Raw genomic sequence first — 17,779 nt, forward strand, 5'->3', positions numbered from 1 at the left:
AGAAAAGATTTTTCTGCATCTATTGATATAATCCTGTGATTTTTGTTATATTTATTGATATAATTATGTTAATTCTTTTCTTCATATTGAACCAGTCCTGTGTTCCAGGCATAAATCCTCCTTGGTCATAATGTATAATCTTTGTGATATATTGTAGTAGTCTGCTAGCTAGTATTTTATTTAGGAATTTTACATCTATGTCCATTAATGAAATTAATCTATAATTTATTTTCCAGTTTGCGTAGAAGCACCATATGTGTTTCATAAAAGGATTTTGGTAGAAACCTTTCTTTGTTTATTAGTCTGAACAATTTATTTAATATTATAATTAGTTGATCTTATATGTTTGATAGAATTTACTTGTTAATCCATCTGATTCTTATGTTTTTTTTTTCCTTAGGAAGCTCATTTTTAGCCTGTTCAATTTTATTTAGATTCCATTTCTTCTTCCATTAATCTGGGCAGTTTATATTATTCTTCTATTACACCTAGTTAAATTTATTGGCATATAATTGGACAAATAGCTCCTAATAATTGCTTTAATTTCATCTTCATTAGTGGTGCATTAACCCTTTTCATTTTGTACACTAGGATTTGATTTTCTTCTCTCTTTTAAAAATCATATTTACTTATATTTTATTTTATTTTTATTTTATTAGATTTTCCATAAACCAACTCATAATTTTATTATTTCAATGGTTTTCTTGCATTCAATTTATTAATATCACCTTTAATTTTCAGGATTTTCAATTTGGTGTTTAGTAGGGGATTTTAATTTATTTTTTTAGCTTTTAAAATTATATATTCAATTGATTGACTTGCTCTCTCTATTTTACTGATGTAACCATTAGAGACATACATTTTTCTCTGATTACTGCTTTTGTTACATCCTATATGTTTAGACATGTCTCATTATTATCATTCTCTTTAATTATTTATCATTACTTTGACTTTTTCTTTAACCCAATCATTTAAAAAGATTAGGTTATTTAGTCTCCAATTAATTTTTAGTTCATGTTTCTATGATTCTTTATTAAAGATTATTTTAGTTTTATTGTGATCTGAAAAAGGAAACATTTAGTATTTGTTTTTTTCTGAATTAAACTATAGTTTTTATGGCCTAATATATTTTCATAAAAGTGCCATGTGCTGCTGAAGAAAAAAAATTCCTTTCTATTTCCATTCAGTTCTCTTCAGGTGTCTATCATATCTACTTCATCTAAAATTCTATTTGTCTTTTTAACTTTTTTATTTTTTGGTCAGATTTTTCTAGTTCTGAAAGAGGAAGTTAAAATTCTCCTCTGTTATGGTTTGTCTCTCTTTTTCCACCTGCAATTCACTTACTTTTTGCTTTATTGCTATATCACAATAGTGTAATTGTTATAGCTTTTGCTATATATATTTTCTATATATATGCTTAGTATTGATATTACACAATTATTTATGGTATCTTTTAACACAATGTAGCTTCCCTGCTTATCTCTTTTAATAAAATGTATTTTAGCTTTAACTTTGTCTGAAATCATGGTTGCTAGCTCTTCTCTTTTTTTCTTATGTCAGCTGAAGCATAATAAATTCTGTTCCTATCCTTCATTTTTATTCTGTGTGTCTCTCATTTTAAAATGTGTTTGAACATATTGTCAGATTCTTTTTTCATTCATTCTACTATCCATATGCATTTTATGGGTGAATTTATTAAATTTGCATTCAAATTTATAATTATAGTTGTGTATTTCCCTCCATCCTTCTTTTCCTCACTGTTTATCTTTCTTTTTCCTCAGAAGTCTAATTTACTTCTTTTTTTTTAAACCCTTACCTGCCATCTTAGAACCAATATTATGTATTGGTTCTAAGGTAGAAGAGTGGTAAGGGCTAGGCAATGGGGGTTAAATGACTTGCCCAGGATCACATAACTAGGAAGTATCTAAGGCCAGATTTGAACCCAGGACCTCCCATCTCTGAGCCTGGCTCTCAATCCACTGAGCCACCTAGCTGCCCCTTCTAGTTTACTTCTGACCACTGTCTCCCTAACCTACATACCCTTCTAAGCATCCCTCCTTTATCCTATCTCCTTGCCTTCCTAGATCTTAATCTCACACCATTCTAAGCATCCCTTATCTATCCCCTTGCTCTCCTATTTCTGACAGTTAAGAAGACTTTCATCCACTTCTAGAAGTATATGTTATTTCATCTTTAAACCAGTTCTAGTGAGAATAAGTTTCCTCTACTGTCTGCCTTCCACCCTACCTACCTAACCCTCCATTATAATAGTTATTCCATTAATGTCTCTTTTTATGAGATAATTTGCTCCCTATTACATATCTCTACCCAATTTTGTTTTTTAGGATCATTCCATTATGATCAACTTAACCCCAAATTTATTTCAAGGTGCCCTAATAATATCATCTCACCATATAAGAAGTAAACAATTTAACCTTTTAAAATTAATCTTTCATGTTTATCTCCTTATGTTTCTATGGATTCTTATCTGTTAAATTTTTTATTCAGTTCTGGTCTTTTAGAATTAAATATAAAGTCCTTTATTTCATTAAATACCCAATTTTTCCCCTTGCATAATTACATTTAGATTTGTTAGGTAAGTCATTCTTGGTTGCAAACCCAGTTCCTTTGCTTTTCTGACATTATATTCCTTGCCCTTCAGTCTTTAAAAAAGGAGACTGCTAAATTTGGCATTACTCTAATTGTAGCTCCACAATATATGAATTGTTTCTATCTAGTTGCTTATAATATTTTCTCCTTGACCTGAGAACTTTGAAAGTTAGTTATTGCTTACCATCTCAGAGAGGATGGAGGAGAGAGAAAGCAAGAGAGAGAGAATTTGGTACTCAAAATTTTTTAAATGTTAAAAATAGTCATTATATATAATTGGGGAAAATATAAAGTATTATTTTTTATTAGACATTTATTAATATTTGTTTTTAACCTGTTTACATACTTTATGCCCCTACTTTCCTCTTCACCGCCCACTCTCCTCCCACCCATGGCCAACGCACATTTCCACTGGTTAAAATATAAAGTATTATTAAAAGAAAAGAAACTTAACTATAGTGTTCCAATGAGTTTTCATTTTGGGATAGATGTTTTTTAAAATTTTCATATAGTTATAGAACCTTCAGGACAATTTTCCTTCATATTTTCTTGAGGTATTGTGTCTATATTCTTTTTTTTTTAAATCTTAACTTTCAGGCAGTCCAACAAATTCTCATATTCTCTCTCCTCAATCTCTTTTCCAGATCAGTTGTTTTTTAACGAGATGTTTCACATTCTCTTGATTTTGTTTTTTAATTATTTTTTGCTGTTTTATGAAGTAATTAGCTTCTCTTTTCCCAATTCTAATTTTTTTTTAAACCCTTGTACTTTTCGGTGTATTGTCTCATAGGTGGAAGAGTGGTAAGGGTGGGCAATGGGGGTCAAGTGACTTGCCCAGGGTCACACAGCTGGGAAGTGGCTGAGGCCAGGTTTGAACCTAGGCCTGACTCTCACTCCACTGAGCTACCCAGCTGCCCCTACCAATTCTAATTTTTAAGGATTTATTTTCTTTGGTAAGTTTTTGGTTTTCTTTTTTGCAATTGGTTGACTTTATTTTCAAAATGTTCTTGTTTCTCTTGATTTACTTATTTTCTCAATATTTCTTTCACTTCTTTTATTTGATTTTAAAGTCCTTTTAAAAGTTTTCCAACAACTCTTTTTGAACTTTTGACCATACATTTTTCTTTGAAAATTTACAAGTGTTTGATCTTCTAAGTTCAAATCTTGATCTTCTCTATCATTATAGAAGCTATCTATAAATGAGTTCTTTCTCAATTTTTTTTTACTCACATTTTTTAAACGGTCTGTTTCTTGGCTATTAATTTTGTGTTTTGACCAGACTCTTCCCCTTGATCATGGGAGATAATTTCTCAGGCATCAGATTTTCTAGCTGTTATTTTTTTAGCTCTATCTGGGGGTCTTTGACCTTTGGCTTATACATTGGTCTATGTGTGACCTAAATTATTCCTCTTTATCTCTGAGACCACTGCAAATATTCTTGTAATCACTCAGGCAACTACAAGTCAATTTATCCTTCTGCCCTAGAACCAAAACCAGGGACTCTGCTGTCCTGTGAGTGACCACAGCTAGCAGAACTCCTGCCCCTCTGTAACTGCACTTATTGTAGTGTACTTGTTCTTTCTTCTTCTCCAGCAGCCACAGCTTGGGACTGTGTCTGGTCAATGCATTAGGATCCCATATCTGGATCCAGGGGAGAGCCCCCATAGTCTTCCTCTGACTGACCCCCATACTGTTGGTGGGAAGAAAGCTAACAAAGCTAAAGTTCCTGCCCAACCCAACTTTCCTCAGGACTTGCTGTTTGTTGATTCAGAGGTATTTGCCTATGGTGTATTTGCACTTCAGTGAGGCCAGACCACCACTTTGAGAGGTCAGATATTTCCCAATATCCTTCCAAATTATCTTAAGCAGGATGACTACTTTACTCTGATTTTTAGTTATTTCTATCATTCTAGAATTCACTTTGAGGCATTATTTTAAGTTATTTGTAGGGTAACTTGGGAGAGCCAGGTAATTTCATGCCTTTTTCTACTATCTAACTACCACTCTTATTTTTAAGAGACAATAGTACTTTATTTCTCTCAGTGGCCACCATGGTCAGTTGGACCAATTAAAGGTAATGTTCCCCCCTTTGATTTAATTTTTTAAAATTTGAACTTATATTAGTCACACTTCTATGACTTACTACACATCCCCAACTTGTGCAGTAGATCTTAAAAATCTAAGTTAAAAGAACTATGTGCCTGAGTGGATAGAGTGCTGGATCTGGAGTCAAGAAGACATCTTCTAGAGTTCACTTCTGGCCTCAGACACTCATTGGCTATGTGACCCTGGACAAGTCACTTAACCTTGTTCACCTCAGTTTCCTTCTCTGCAAAATGATCTGGAGAAGGAAATGGTAAACTGCTCTAGTATCTTTGCCAATAAAATCCCAAATGGGGTCACAAAGAATCAGATACGACTGAAACGACTGAACAACAACAACAAACAACAAGTTAAGGACTCTTGACTCATCTTTATTGAATGTCATCTTTTTAGAACCAGTTTGTCTAAATGGGGAGCACAAAATGAGGAAATGAACCTTTGAAACGGATGCGTGAGAAGGGAGAAGATGGGAAAGAAATGCCCATTTTCCGGGCAGGAATGTGGACTTTTCTTCTGATGTTGCCTGAGAACAGGAGTAAGAGATATTACAAAAGTGTGATATTACATAGAGAAAGTGTATGAGAGATATTACAAAAAAATAACTAGCTGGACTTGGTTCAGGGTTAGTTATAAGGCTAAGAAAAAGTTTTTTTTTATTAAAAAAATCTTTAACCATGTTAAAAATGAATATTAATAAATGTTTGAAAAAAATCTTTTAAATAGAATTCCAAATATATTATGGACAGAGCACTGAACATGTACTGTACATGAAATCCCCAAATATTATTTTTTTGTGTTGTTTCCCCTGTGAGTTCAATACTGAAGTTTAAAGAAAATAAAATATGACGTTTACCTTCGGTAAAGTGATCTTCTTTGGATTTTTCCATTTTAGGGAAAGACTGTCATGAAGATAAAATTATTTCAGTAATATGATTATTTTTAAGCCCCAAATTCAGCCCTAATATTATTAAAAATAATTATATAAAAATTAGTTTACAATTGAAATAATCCTAAAATGAATTAACTGCATTCTACAATTCATTCAGTACCTTTTTCATACCCCCCCACATTTTTTAAAATTTTCATAATCTTTACTTTATATCTTAGAATCAATAGTTTGTGTTGGTTTGGAGGCCAAAGAGTGGCAAGGGCTAGGCAATGAGGGTTGTAGAAATAAGATTACAGGGTTAAGTGACTTGCCCAGGGCCACACAGCTAGGAAGTATCTGACTTCACATTTGAATCCAAGACCTCCTGGTTCTCTATCCATTGAGTCATCTACCTGCCCCCTATATGTATTTATGTTAGGAAGGCAATATGTATATAATATATATTTATATACTAATCTTATACATATACAGTGACTTCCTAATGTGTGAAGTAAATTATTTAGGGGACTTTGATCCTGAGTACCCCAGTGGTGGAACATAGGTGTCACAGAGTCATGTGCCTGATGCCCTGCATCAGCATCAGCATCAGTGTGAATGTGGCTATGGAGGGAGGAACATGTGGATTTTAGAAAAAGAGTGTGGAAAGTGGAGACTCTCTCTCTTTACAGCTATACCTGGCTTCCTGGGCTGGCATTTTCTTTCTGCTCCTTATCTCATTTGGCCACCTCTGGGAGAATCAGATCTACCCATAAAGTTAGAAAGGCTGAGATCTCTCTCCCCTCCCCCAAACTAATTCTCTCTCTTTACTAATAAATGCTTATAAATCTGGTAAAAAGCCTCCAGACTGATTTTTATTTATAACTCAAGAATCATAAAAACACAGCATCTTAGAGTTGGAAGGAATATAAGAGATTATCTATATTCAAACCATATTTGAACAGGAAATCCTTCTATTATATCTCCCAAAAGTAATGATTCAGACATTGTCTGGATATACCTACTCTACAAAACTCATCATTATTATTAATATTGTTTACATATTCATTTATATTTATTTATTAAATAGTGAAAAGTGGATCAGAGAAAGAAAGGCACATAGTCACATGGCTGGTCACCTAACCAAGCCAAGGTCACTGTTCACTGCTTGGCCAGAAAAAAAGACCAGTGAGCTTCCTTGATCCATAAATTTTTACCCCCTTGACGTCACTTTTTCTGAGTCCCTGATTGGACAGACTTTGACCTCAGTCTGGGTCAGAGGCCAGTCTCTCAGTCACTAGGAGTTGGGTGAGACAAGAGGCAAGCATCTTCAGGATGCTAGGGAGGCACAGATTTCTAGTATCTCCCAAGAGTGCACATGCATCCTCTTTATCAAGAGAAGCCTCAGGTCTTGTTCTTAATCCAATCAAGGGGTGGGGGCTTAATTGAAACCCAATTCACTAGAAAATGGATTTTCAAATTCAATGTGAAACTTTCCTTTTAAAACCCAAGACTGCTCTTAAGGTACCAAGAAAAGGGGTATAAATTGATGTTCAATGATCACATACTTCCCTAGACTGTATATTGAGCTTTTGCACAGCTCTAATTATTAGGGAATGTTTCCTTACATTGACTTAAAACCAGGTTCTCAATAGGTGCTCTTTATTGTTCCTTATTTTATAAGCCACTCAGTGGCTGAGCAAAAAAAAAAAAAAAAAAAAAAAAAAAAAAAAAAAAGAAATTAATGCCTCTTTCACAACCCTTCCCCATATTTTGAGGCACCTAGCATGTCTAAATTTTTTCTCTTCTAGATGAAACATCTCCATTTCTTTCAACTTGTCCTTATATAGGATAGTCTTATTTCCTTCATACTGTCCACTACTGAATATACTCCAGCTTATTGGCATACCTGTGATGCTCAGAACTGAGTATGGCTCTCCAGATATGATATGACCAAAACAAAGACCAACAAGATTATCTCCTTCTTTGTTTTGGCCACCATGCCTCACCTACTGTAACCTAAGATAACATCAGCTTTTGTGGTAGCCCTGCTACATTGTTAATTCAATGAACTAGCACCCCAAGAAATTACTGTTGCCTAACTATTTCTTCCCATCCTGTATTTGACTTTCTTACTGTTCCTCATATACAACACTCTATCTTCTGGTGCCTTTTCATTGAATGTTCCCTCAAGCCTGGAATCAGGACTGTTGGGGGGGCTCAAATGAGATAATACATGTAAAGCACATTATAAACCTTAAAGTGCTACATAAATCCAGTTATTGAATATTATTACTATTATTAGCTTTTCCAGGGTATTGAGGAATCCATTCCTTGAGCCTTCTACTACATTTCTATTAAGCACAAGCAATACAGGGATGTGCTGATAAATGTCTAAAACTAGGGCTCTCTAGAAAAAATAAAATGTATGCACACATCCTGTAAAATTAGGTCTACATTATTAACATTGTCTTAAGTCTAGACAACCCAGGGTCTCTTTTCTCACTATTTCCCAGAATATGTCTGTTTTTCTGAAGATAGTGAAAAACATCTAATTCAAAGGCTCTTGAGATTATTTGCAACTGAGGAGGAGCTCCTAAAAAACACCTCTAGGTTCCAGTGGATTGTTTGTATATATTTTCAGCAGTGAGAAACTTTAAGGAAGAGGGAAAAGAGCGGTGTTAATGTTAATATTACCAGTGGGGCTTTCATTTGACACAAATGATGGCTCTACTTTAAAAGAAAACATTTTCACTCACCATCACCAGCTTGAGCAAGTCTGCAGCATTGCCCCTTTCTTCCTCAGTTCTAGAGTCTTTAACAGTCATTTCCTGCAATTCATCCTCCTTCTTTAGAATGTGATTTATGTAATCCTAGATCAACAGGGACAGCAAAGTCCAACAAAATCCAAAGAAAAATACAGTACACTTAGGTAGCAATATTTGCACCTTTTAGGGGTTTCAGGCCTGCTGTCTATGGGACATAGCAAGGATTCTTAACCTGGCATATATAGACCCCATTCAGAAGAGATTTAAGTGGATTTGTGAACTAGGATGGGAAAAAGTATATGTATATTTTTCACTAACAGAACATTTTTGCCTAGAGAACTTTAGCATTTCCTTCAATTATTTATTTATTTTTGGAGATTTTATTTTTCGCCCAATTACATGTGAAAACAATTTTCAACATTTAAAACTTTTTCTTGATTCTCAAGTTCTCTTCTTCCCTCCTCACCCCAACCCACTGACATGGCAAGTGACATGATAGAGATTTTACATGTGTAATCAGGTAAACCCCCCCCCCCCCATTAATCAATCCTTTTGTGGAAGAAAAACTCAAATAGAAAAAAAAAATAGGAAAGAAAGTGAAAACAATTTGCTTTGATTTGGATTCAGACTCCATCAGTTCTTTCTTTGGAAGGAAAGGACATTTCCTAATCATGAGCCCTTTGGGATTGTTTTGAATCATTATATTGCTGAGAATAGCTAAATTATTCAGTTGTTCATCACACAATATTGGTGTCACTGTGTATAATATTCTCCTTGTTCTGCTTAATTCCCTATGCATCAGTTTGTGAAGTCTTTCCAGGCTTTTCTGAGCTTTTCCTGCTCATTGTTTCTTATAGCATAATATTATTCCATTATAATCATATAATTCGTTAAACCATTCTCCAGTTGATGGGTATCCCCTCACTCTCCAATTATTTGCCATCATGAAAAGAGCTGCATATAATTATCTTTGTACCTATAGATCCTTTTCCTTTTTGTTTTTTATCTCTTTGGGATATAGACCTTAGCAATGGTATTGCTGGGTCAAAAAAGTGTATGTACAATTTTAGCCCTTAGGGTACAGATTCAAATTGCTTTCCAGAATGGTTGAATCAGTTCACAGCTCCCTCAACAGGGCATTAGTGTCTTAATTTTTCCATATCTCCTCTAACTCTTGTCATTTTCCTTTTCTATCATAATAGCCACTCTGATAGGTGTGGAGTGGCACCTCAGGGTGGTTTAAATTTGCTCTAACAGTGATTTAGAACATTTTTCCACATGGCTATAGATAGTTTTAATTACTTTGTCTGAAAACTACCTGTTCATATCCTTTGTCCATTTATCAATTGGGGAATAACTTGTATTCTTGAACATGTGACTTATTTCTCGATATATTCGAGAAATTAGGTCTTATGAGGAAGATGTGTAAATTTTTTCACCTATTATTACTATGTATTACTCTTTATTTGATTCCCCTCCATTTATTCTTTTCTCTTTCCTTTCATTCTGTCATCCTCAAAAGTATTTACTTTCTGACCACTGCATCTACAAATTTGCCCTCTTTTCTATCAGCCCTGCCTTCTTTTATTACCTTTCCTTCCTAATTTCTCATAGGCTAAAGTTGGATTCTATACCCAATTGATTGTGTATATTCTTCTGTCTTTGATCTGATGACAATGAAAGTAACATTCAAGGGCTGAATTGCACCCTCCATCTTCCTCTTCACTATAAAAGCTCCTTCATGTCTTTATTATATGAGATAATTTATCCCATTCTATTTTTGCCTTCCACTTTCTCCCAAAGCATTCCTCTTTCTCATCCCTTAATTTTATTTTTTTTTAGCTATTATCACATCATATTCAATTCACACCCTTGCCTTCTGTCTTTGTATATTCCTTCTAACTGCCCTAATAATGGTAAAGTTTTTAGGAGTTATAAGAACCATTGTCCCATCTAAGGATGTAAACAGTTTAACAATGTTATTGAATGTCTTTTGATTTCTCTTTTTGTTTACCTTTTTATATTTCTCGAGCCTCATATTTGAGAGTCAAATTTTCCTTTTAGCTCTGATCTTTTCATCAGGTATATTTGAAAGTCCTTTATTTTATTGAATGCTAACTTTTCCCCCTGAAGGATTATGCACAGTTTGCTGGCTAGTTGATTCTTGGTTGAAATCCCAGGCTCCTTTGTCTTTTGGAATATCATATTCCAAGCATTCTTATCCTTTAATGTAGAAGCTGTTAAATTTTGTGCTATTCTGACTGTGGCTTCATGATATTTGAATTCTTTCTTTTTGACTGCTTGCAATATTTTCTCCTTGACTTAAGAGTTCTGGAATTTGGTTACAAATTTCTGGGAGTTTTCCTTTCAATATCTCTTTCAGGAGGTGGTCAGTGGATTCTTTTCATTTTTGTATTACCCTCTGGTTCTATAATATTAGGTCAGTTTTCCTTAATAATTTCTTAGTCTCTTTCCTTAGTGGTAGAGAACAATCTATAGCTAGGTTCCTCTACTCCATTTTATTTCATTCATTCATTCACTCATCTTATCTCTCTCATCCTTACCTTTGGGGTTAAGTGTCTTGGCTGGGACCATACAGCTAGGAAGTTTCTGAGGCCAGATTTGTATCCAGGATCTCCCAACTCCAGGCCTGGCAATCCACTGAGCTACCTAGCTGCCTCAAATAATTTCTTGAAAGATGATGTCTAAGCTCTTTTTTTGATCAAGGCTTTCATGTAGTCCAATGATGCTTAAGATTATCTCTCCTTTGTTTTCCAGGTCAGTTATTTTTCCAGTGAGGTACTTTACATTTTCTTCTATTTTCTCATTCTTTGACTGTGTTGATTGTTTCTTGATGCCTCTTGGAGCAATTATATTCTACTTGACTAATTCCATTTTTTAAATAATTATTTTCTTCAGTGAGCTTTTGTACCTCCTTATCCTTTTGGCCAATTCTCCTTTTTAGAATATTCTTTTCCTCAGTGAATTTTTGTACCCTCTTTTTCCATTTGGCCGATTTTGTCTTTTCAGAAGTTCTCTTCAGTGAATTTTTGTTTGTCTTTTACCAATTCATCTTTTCTTTTTTTAAAGTAGTATTTTCTTTGTGCCTCCTTTACCAAGCTGTCTACTCCTTTTTTCATGATTTTCCTGCATCATTCTCATTGCTTTTCCTAGTTTTTCTTCTGTCTCTCTGATTTGATTAAAACTCATTTTTGAGTCTCTCAAGTAATCCCTTTTGGCCTTGAAACCAATTCATATTTTCTTGGAAACTCTGGATGCAGCAGTATTGAGTTTGTTGTCTTCTAAGTTGGGGTTTTAGTCTTCCCTGTCACCAAAACAACTTTCTATGTTGAATCTGTTTGACGATTGCTCATATTCCCACAGGATAGCAGGGATTCTGGTCATAGTGCCAAGGCAGAAAAGAGTGTTTGTGGTTATACACTCACTAGAGGGCAGGTAAGGAGAGTATTAAACACAGTTTTCCTTAGACCATATCACCTTAGAAGAACTGAAAACTTATGGATTCTCAGAACTAGCTCTAAAGGCAACTGAGCAAATAACTTGAATTGCAACTTAAAAGATGGAAGAAAAATGAGGAAAACTAATATAAGCCTTAGTCTTAGGAATAAGACTGCTGATGTATAAAAATTAGGAGGAAGTGATCACCCTGTCTTCAAGTCTGTGATAGCAGATAAGAGGAAATCTGGGCATAGTCTGAGAGATATCTTCAATATTAAAAAAAATAGATTTACAAAAGTTCAGATAAAAGATAAATAGCATCCCATGACTAAGAACTGGATGGGGGAAGCTAGTGTGAGAAAGATAGGGAGCTCTCAAAAAGAAGATATTAAAGACAGAAAACAAATTAATTCTACTTATAAAAAAGAGAGAGCACTATCTAAACTGACACACGTAGCTCCCCTAGGCATTCATCAAACAGCTTAAACTTTTAAAAAGATATGTTTAGAAGATGAAAGAAAGGACAAGTAAAAAATAAAAGGGTGAACATATAAGAGTGGCAAAATCCTGGAAAAAAAGAGTGTTAGGTAAAACTAAGAAGGAGATGAGGGGGATGATTGATGGTAGGGACATCAAAAAATACATGAGAGAGAGAGACAGACAGAGAGACAGAGAGCAGACAGGGATAGACAGAGTAAGAGAGAAACACAGAGATGCAGACAGAAACAGAGACAAAGAGAAAGACACACACACACACACACACACAGAGAGAGAGAGAGAGTTTCTTGGAGTAAGAAGAAAACTAAAGAAGGGGTAGAATCAGTATTCCAGGTAAATGAGGATAGTAGACAACAGAGAGAAGTCATTTCTATTGTCTCAACTTTTCTTCTCTTTTTCAAGGAAAATCATTTTTCAGATAAGCAAGGATAGAACAAAAGTGGTGTATAGGGACTTGAAATAAAAAATAAATGAGGCGATAGTATGACAAGACTAATCATACAAATAAGGACATAGGTAACTACAAAGGTTTCCATTGATAATTAAGGCATTTGGAAAAGAGTATCCATGTAGACAGCAAAGGGTATAGCCTCTTTTTTCCTCCTTTCTCTCTCTTCTCTTCTCTTCTCTTCTCCTCTCCTCTCCTCTCCTTTTCTCCTTTCTTCTCCTTTCCTCTCCTTTCCTCTCCTTTCCTTTCTTTTCCTTTTTCTTTCCTTTCCTTTCCTTTCCTTTCCTTTTTCCTTTCCTTTCCTTGCTTTGCTTTTTTCTTTTCTTTTCAAGACTGGGTCTCCCTATCTTCCCTAAGCTAGAAGTACAGGATTCAAGTATGGGTCTAGTCTTTCTCTTATCAGTAAAAGAATTTGGACCTGATCTATTTTCCTGACCTGTACCAATTCACCCCACTTAAGACAATCTGGCAGCCCCTCTTTCTGAATGATTGACAACAGTGAACTTAGTATGGAAACCTAATTGCACCTTGATATGCTCTAGTCTCTACCTCTTTAGCAGCAGAGATCATAAGTTTACACACCACACCAGGCAGAACTTCCTAACTCGTGTCTTCCTCTTTAAGTCTTTTCCTCTCTTTAATTTGTTCGTTCAGTATGATATTGCCAAAATGATATCCTTGAGCACAGTTTTGAGTAGGTTACTCCCTTGCTCAAGAAGCTTTAGCAATCCCTTATTGACTAGGTTTAAAATGCAAACTTCCCTGACATTTAAAACCCTTTATAATTGGCCTGCCTTTCTGGGATTGTTTCATAGTATTCTCTATCACACATTCTACATTCCAGTTAGATTGTTCCTTAGATACAACATTCCACCTCCTCCCAATGTACCTCTTTGCATAGGCTTTCTGCCATGTCTGGAATGCTTTCCCTCCTAAATTCTACCTCTCTGAATCCCTTGCTCTTTTCAAGGCTGTTTTGGTGCCACCTTCTGCATGAGACTTTTCCTAATCTGCCAAGTAAGTGCTTTCCTATCATCCCCCAATTACTATGTATATATTTTGTATTTGCTTCATTTGCATTTGTTACACCCTACTGGTAAAATATAATCTCCTAGAAGTCATGAGCAATTTTGTTTTTATCTTTGTATCACCAACTTAGTACTTTGCTTTTTGAATGAATGAATGAATGAAAAAGAGTATTCATATTTGGTCTCAATGAGTTCTTGAATAAACTTTTATCCTAGGCTACTGGAAGTATTTCTAGGATTACCACTTTTAATGATCTTTTACAAATAGTGGAGAAGAGGACAGCTATCACAGCAGCTATTATAGAGGTAAATGTTACCTTGATCAAAAAAAAAGGAAGAAGATTTAATTTTCTAACTATAGGCCAGTGACCTTGACTTCAAAGCCTGGCAAAATGCTAGGACATATTATTTAAAATTATTTTTTTGTGAGCATTTAGTAAGACATTAGCAAATATTACAAAAGTGGGAAATGTTTAAAATTGGAAGGAATATGAAAAGACAAGCACACATACATTATAGGAAGAGCTATTAAATGGTCCGACTACTCTGGAAAACAATTTGGAATTATATGAAAAAAGTTGCTAAGTATTCTATGACCCAGAGATCACATTACTGGACACATACATCAAGAGGATCAACAACACAGATGTTTCATAAATTGTTCAGTCATTTCAGTCATGTCCAACTCTTTGTGACCCCATTTGGGGTTTTCTTGGTAAGAGATACTGCAGTGGTTTGTCATTTCCATCTCCAGCTCATTTTACAGATAAGGAATGTGAGGCAAATGAGGTTAAGTGATTTTCCCAAGGTCATATGGCTAGTGTCTGAGATTGGATTTGAACTCAGGTCCTCCTGAATTTAGCCTGGCACTGTATCCACTGAGCCACGTACCTGCCCCATTCTATATACAACAGCATATTTTCATAGTAGCACATTTTGTGGTAGCAAAAAGCCTGGAAATAAAGTAGGGAGTGACTGAATAAATTATGATATGCAAATATAATGGAGTATTATTTTACTGTCAAAATGACAAATACAAGGAATTCAGAGAAAAACAGCAAGATATAAAGAGGTAGAGTGAAGTAAGCAGAATTAGGACAACAATATTCCCAATGACTATAATGATGTAAATGAAAAGAATAGAAAAACGAAACTGAGTGCTAAGTAATTATAATGTCCATTTCTAATCCTGCAGAAGAGATGAAGCACAATCTTCCTTGAGTATAGAGGTGAGAGATAATGGCCTTGTGGTTCCATTTACCTTAAGGGAAAACTGTAGCTTTAATTTCAACTCGTTCTTAATGATTTCATGCTGAATGAACTGCCGGACCTGGAGCACTTTGGGGCATTTTCGTATAGGTGCAGGTAGGTAAGCCAAGTGCAGGGACCCTATAGACAGACCCTTCCAAATGTGGGTTCCAAATGGGGCACCTGGAGTTCTTTTCTGCAAAAACAAAATCACTACCAATGATAATATAAAACTTATTATTTAGATCATTTTATAGTTAAAATATTTTTTGATTACTAGTTGTTCTAGTATCTTCCCAAATACATTTTGTTTGTTTCTGAAACTGAATCTCCCCATCTCATCTCAGCTTAAAGTGGGCTGATTCCACTGTTAATCAGCATGGAAGATTTGACCTGCTCTGTTTGACCCTTGCTTGGTTTGTGCTTTTTTTGGCAAGCTGAAGGTATCCTCCTCTCCTGAGGATATGCCACATTGGTGCCAGATGTAGTGTGAATATCTCCTCAGCTTTAGTCCTAGTATGGTTCAGATTTCTCGAGCTCAAGGGATCCATCAGCCTCAGTCTCCTCAGAAGAAGGACTTTGAGTTAGAAAGGTTATAGTGTTAGAAAGTGAGAAAAGTTGGAAGGATTATAGGGATAGGCCACCCTGACCAGCTTCTTTGACACATTTCACCAAGACTCCAGGTAGTTTGAAATCCAGATGCTTGAGAAATGGCAAAGCATGCAGGTGGCTTCCAGGATGTACCGTATCAGGGAGAAAAGATCACAGTCCAGTTTTCATCTAGGGTTAGAGAATTTCCCATTCTTCTCAGAATGAGTCATTTCTGTGGCAGATTATCAGCACATTGCTTGACATAAAGTCGGTGCTTAATGTTTATTGAATTTCCTGAATTGGTAGTCCTGAGAAATAAGCTTGTCCTATACATAGAATATTTGCTTTTGTAGCCATCCTTTTTTTAGAGATTCTTTGAGAACCTGTGCCTCTTGGGAAAATTTCAGACTATTCTAGACCCCTCTTAGAGCTATCCTTATATTTAAGTACGTTCCTAGAGTGGATTCAGTTCCTAAGCCAGCTCTGGTATGGATTCAGTCTAGTTTTAATTGTGCGGAAAGTGTTTTGTAGTTGTGTTTGTATAATTCCTGTGTTTGGCTTGGCAGATAGATTCCTAAGTATTTTATATTGTCTAGGGTGCTTTTAAATGGAATTTCTCTTTCTAACTCTTGTTGCTGAGATGTGTTAGAGATATATAGAAATGGATTCAGTCTATAAACAATCACTTAGAATAGAAAAGGCTTCTTTAATGCTAATATATATGTGTGGGGCATCCTAACTAAGTTAACTGGTGGTACATTTATCCTTTGCTTTAAAGTACTTGATGTGATTTATGACATACCATTACAGCACTTACAGTACCTAATTATTATTATTATTTGGGCATGCACTTAAGTTGGGTCATTCCAATACCTCTTTTTTAAAAAAAAATCCTTTACCTTTTGTCTTAGAATCAACACGAGTATCAGTTCCAAGAGAGAAGAGTGGTAAGGGCTAGCGAATTGGGGTTAACTGACTTGCCCAGGGTCATATAGCTAGGAAGTACCTGAGGTTAGATTTGAACCCAGGCTTTCCCAACTCTAGACATGAGCAGCCTCCTAGCTTCTCCCGATATCTCTTTTTTTTCCCCAAAGGAGCTTTGTTTTATACTAGATAGAACCCTAGACAAGCAGCAGGAGATGTATGTTCATTCTAGTCCTAGATCTGCCACTACTAACCAGCTGTTTAAGTCACTCAACTTTTTTGGACCTCAATTTGATCAACTATAAATTGAAAGAGTTGGATTAGATAATCCCAAAGATCCCTTCCAGCTCTAAATGTCTAGGAGCTAACAAAATATCACTCTTGAAAATGTCTCAGAGGAAGAGAATCAAGTTTCCCTTTTATTCTCATATGCAGTTTATATATAGTATTGGTTGTAGATCTGTTGGTATTCACAATGTAAATATTGTATACTTATGGGTGAAAGATTGAATAGAGGCTTCTCTGCAGTACCATGACTAAATATGGGTGGCTATCCAGGGGTGGCTCTTATTTTTGGCATTCATCTTACCTACCAAATGCCTCTTCTTTTTTCCCCCTCTCTAGGCTGGGAATGGATCTATATTCTCAGATCTAGCCCAAGTAAGGCAAATGACTAGGGATTGTATATTTGCATCTGAATGAACCTAAGCATCTAAACTCTCCCCTCTCCCCTATTTTTTAAAAATTCATTCGTTTATTTATTTAATTTAGAGTATTTTTCCATGGTTAAATGATTCATACTCTTTCCCTTCCCCGTCCCATAGCCAATGAGCAATTCTACTGGGTTTTACATGTATCATTGATCAAGACCTATTTTCTATATCACTAATATTTGCAATAGAGTGATCATTTAGAGTCTACATCCCCAATCATATCCCCATTGAGCCATGTGATCAAGGAAATGTTTTTCTTCTCTTTCTACTCCCACAGTTCTTTCTCTGGATGTGGGTAGTGTTCTTTCTCATAAGTCCCTCAGAATTGTCCCGGATCATTGCATTGTCTTTTTTTTTTTTTTAAACAGATGAGGAAACGGAGGCATACAGGGGATAAGTACATTCTCAGAGTCACACAGCTAGGAAGTTTCTAGGTTGGGATTTGAAAATAGTTCTTTCTAACTCCAACTTCAGTACACTATCCACTTGTCATGCTGTAGGATAAAGGGCATCCTTTACTTTGC

At 35.3% G+C, this 17,779-nt stretch overlaps 1 protein-coding gene across 1 annotated transcript in view; it reads right to left on the reverse strand.

Annotated features, from left to right (window-relative positions):
* The window catches only part of SPAG17 (sperm associated antigen 17), a 260,151-nt gene that overhangs the window by 35,696 nt on the left and 206,676 nt on the right, over nt 1–17,779 (reverse strand). Inside the window, exons 35-37 of the mRNA XM_044675536.1 lie at nt 15,041–15,223; nt 8,338–8,451; nt 5,567–5,612 (exon numbers count right to left, since the gene is read on the reverse strand). Of these exons, the coding sequence (XP_044531471.1) occupies nt 5,567–5,612; nt 8,338–8,451; nt 15,041–15,223 (343 nt within the window). The remainder of the gene's footprint in view (nt 1–5,566; nt 5,613–8,337; nt 8,452–15,040; nt 15,224–17,779) is intronic.

This window comes from Gracilinanus agilis, chromosome 4 (assembly GCF_016433145.1).
Source record: "Gracilinanus agilis isolate LMUSP501 chromosome 4, AgileGrace, whole genome shotgun sequence".
Classification (NCBI taxonomy): domain Eukaryota; kingdom Metazoa; phylum Chordata; class Mammalia; order Didelphimorphia; family Didelphidae; genus Gracilinanus; species Gracilinanus agilis.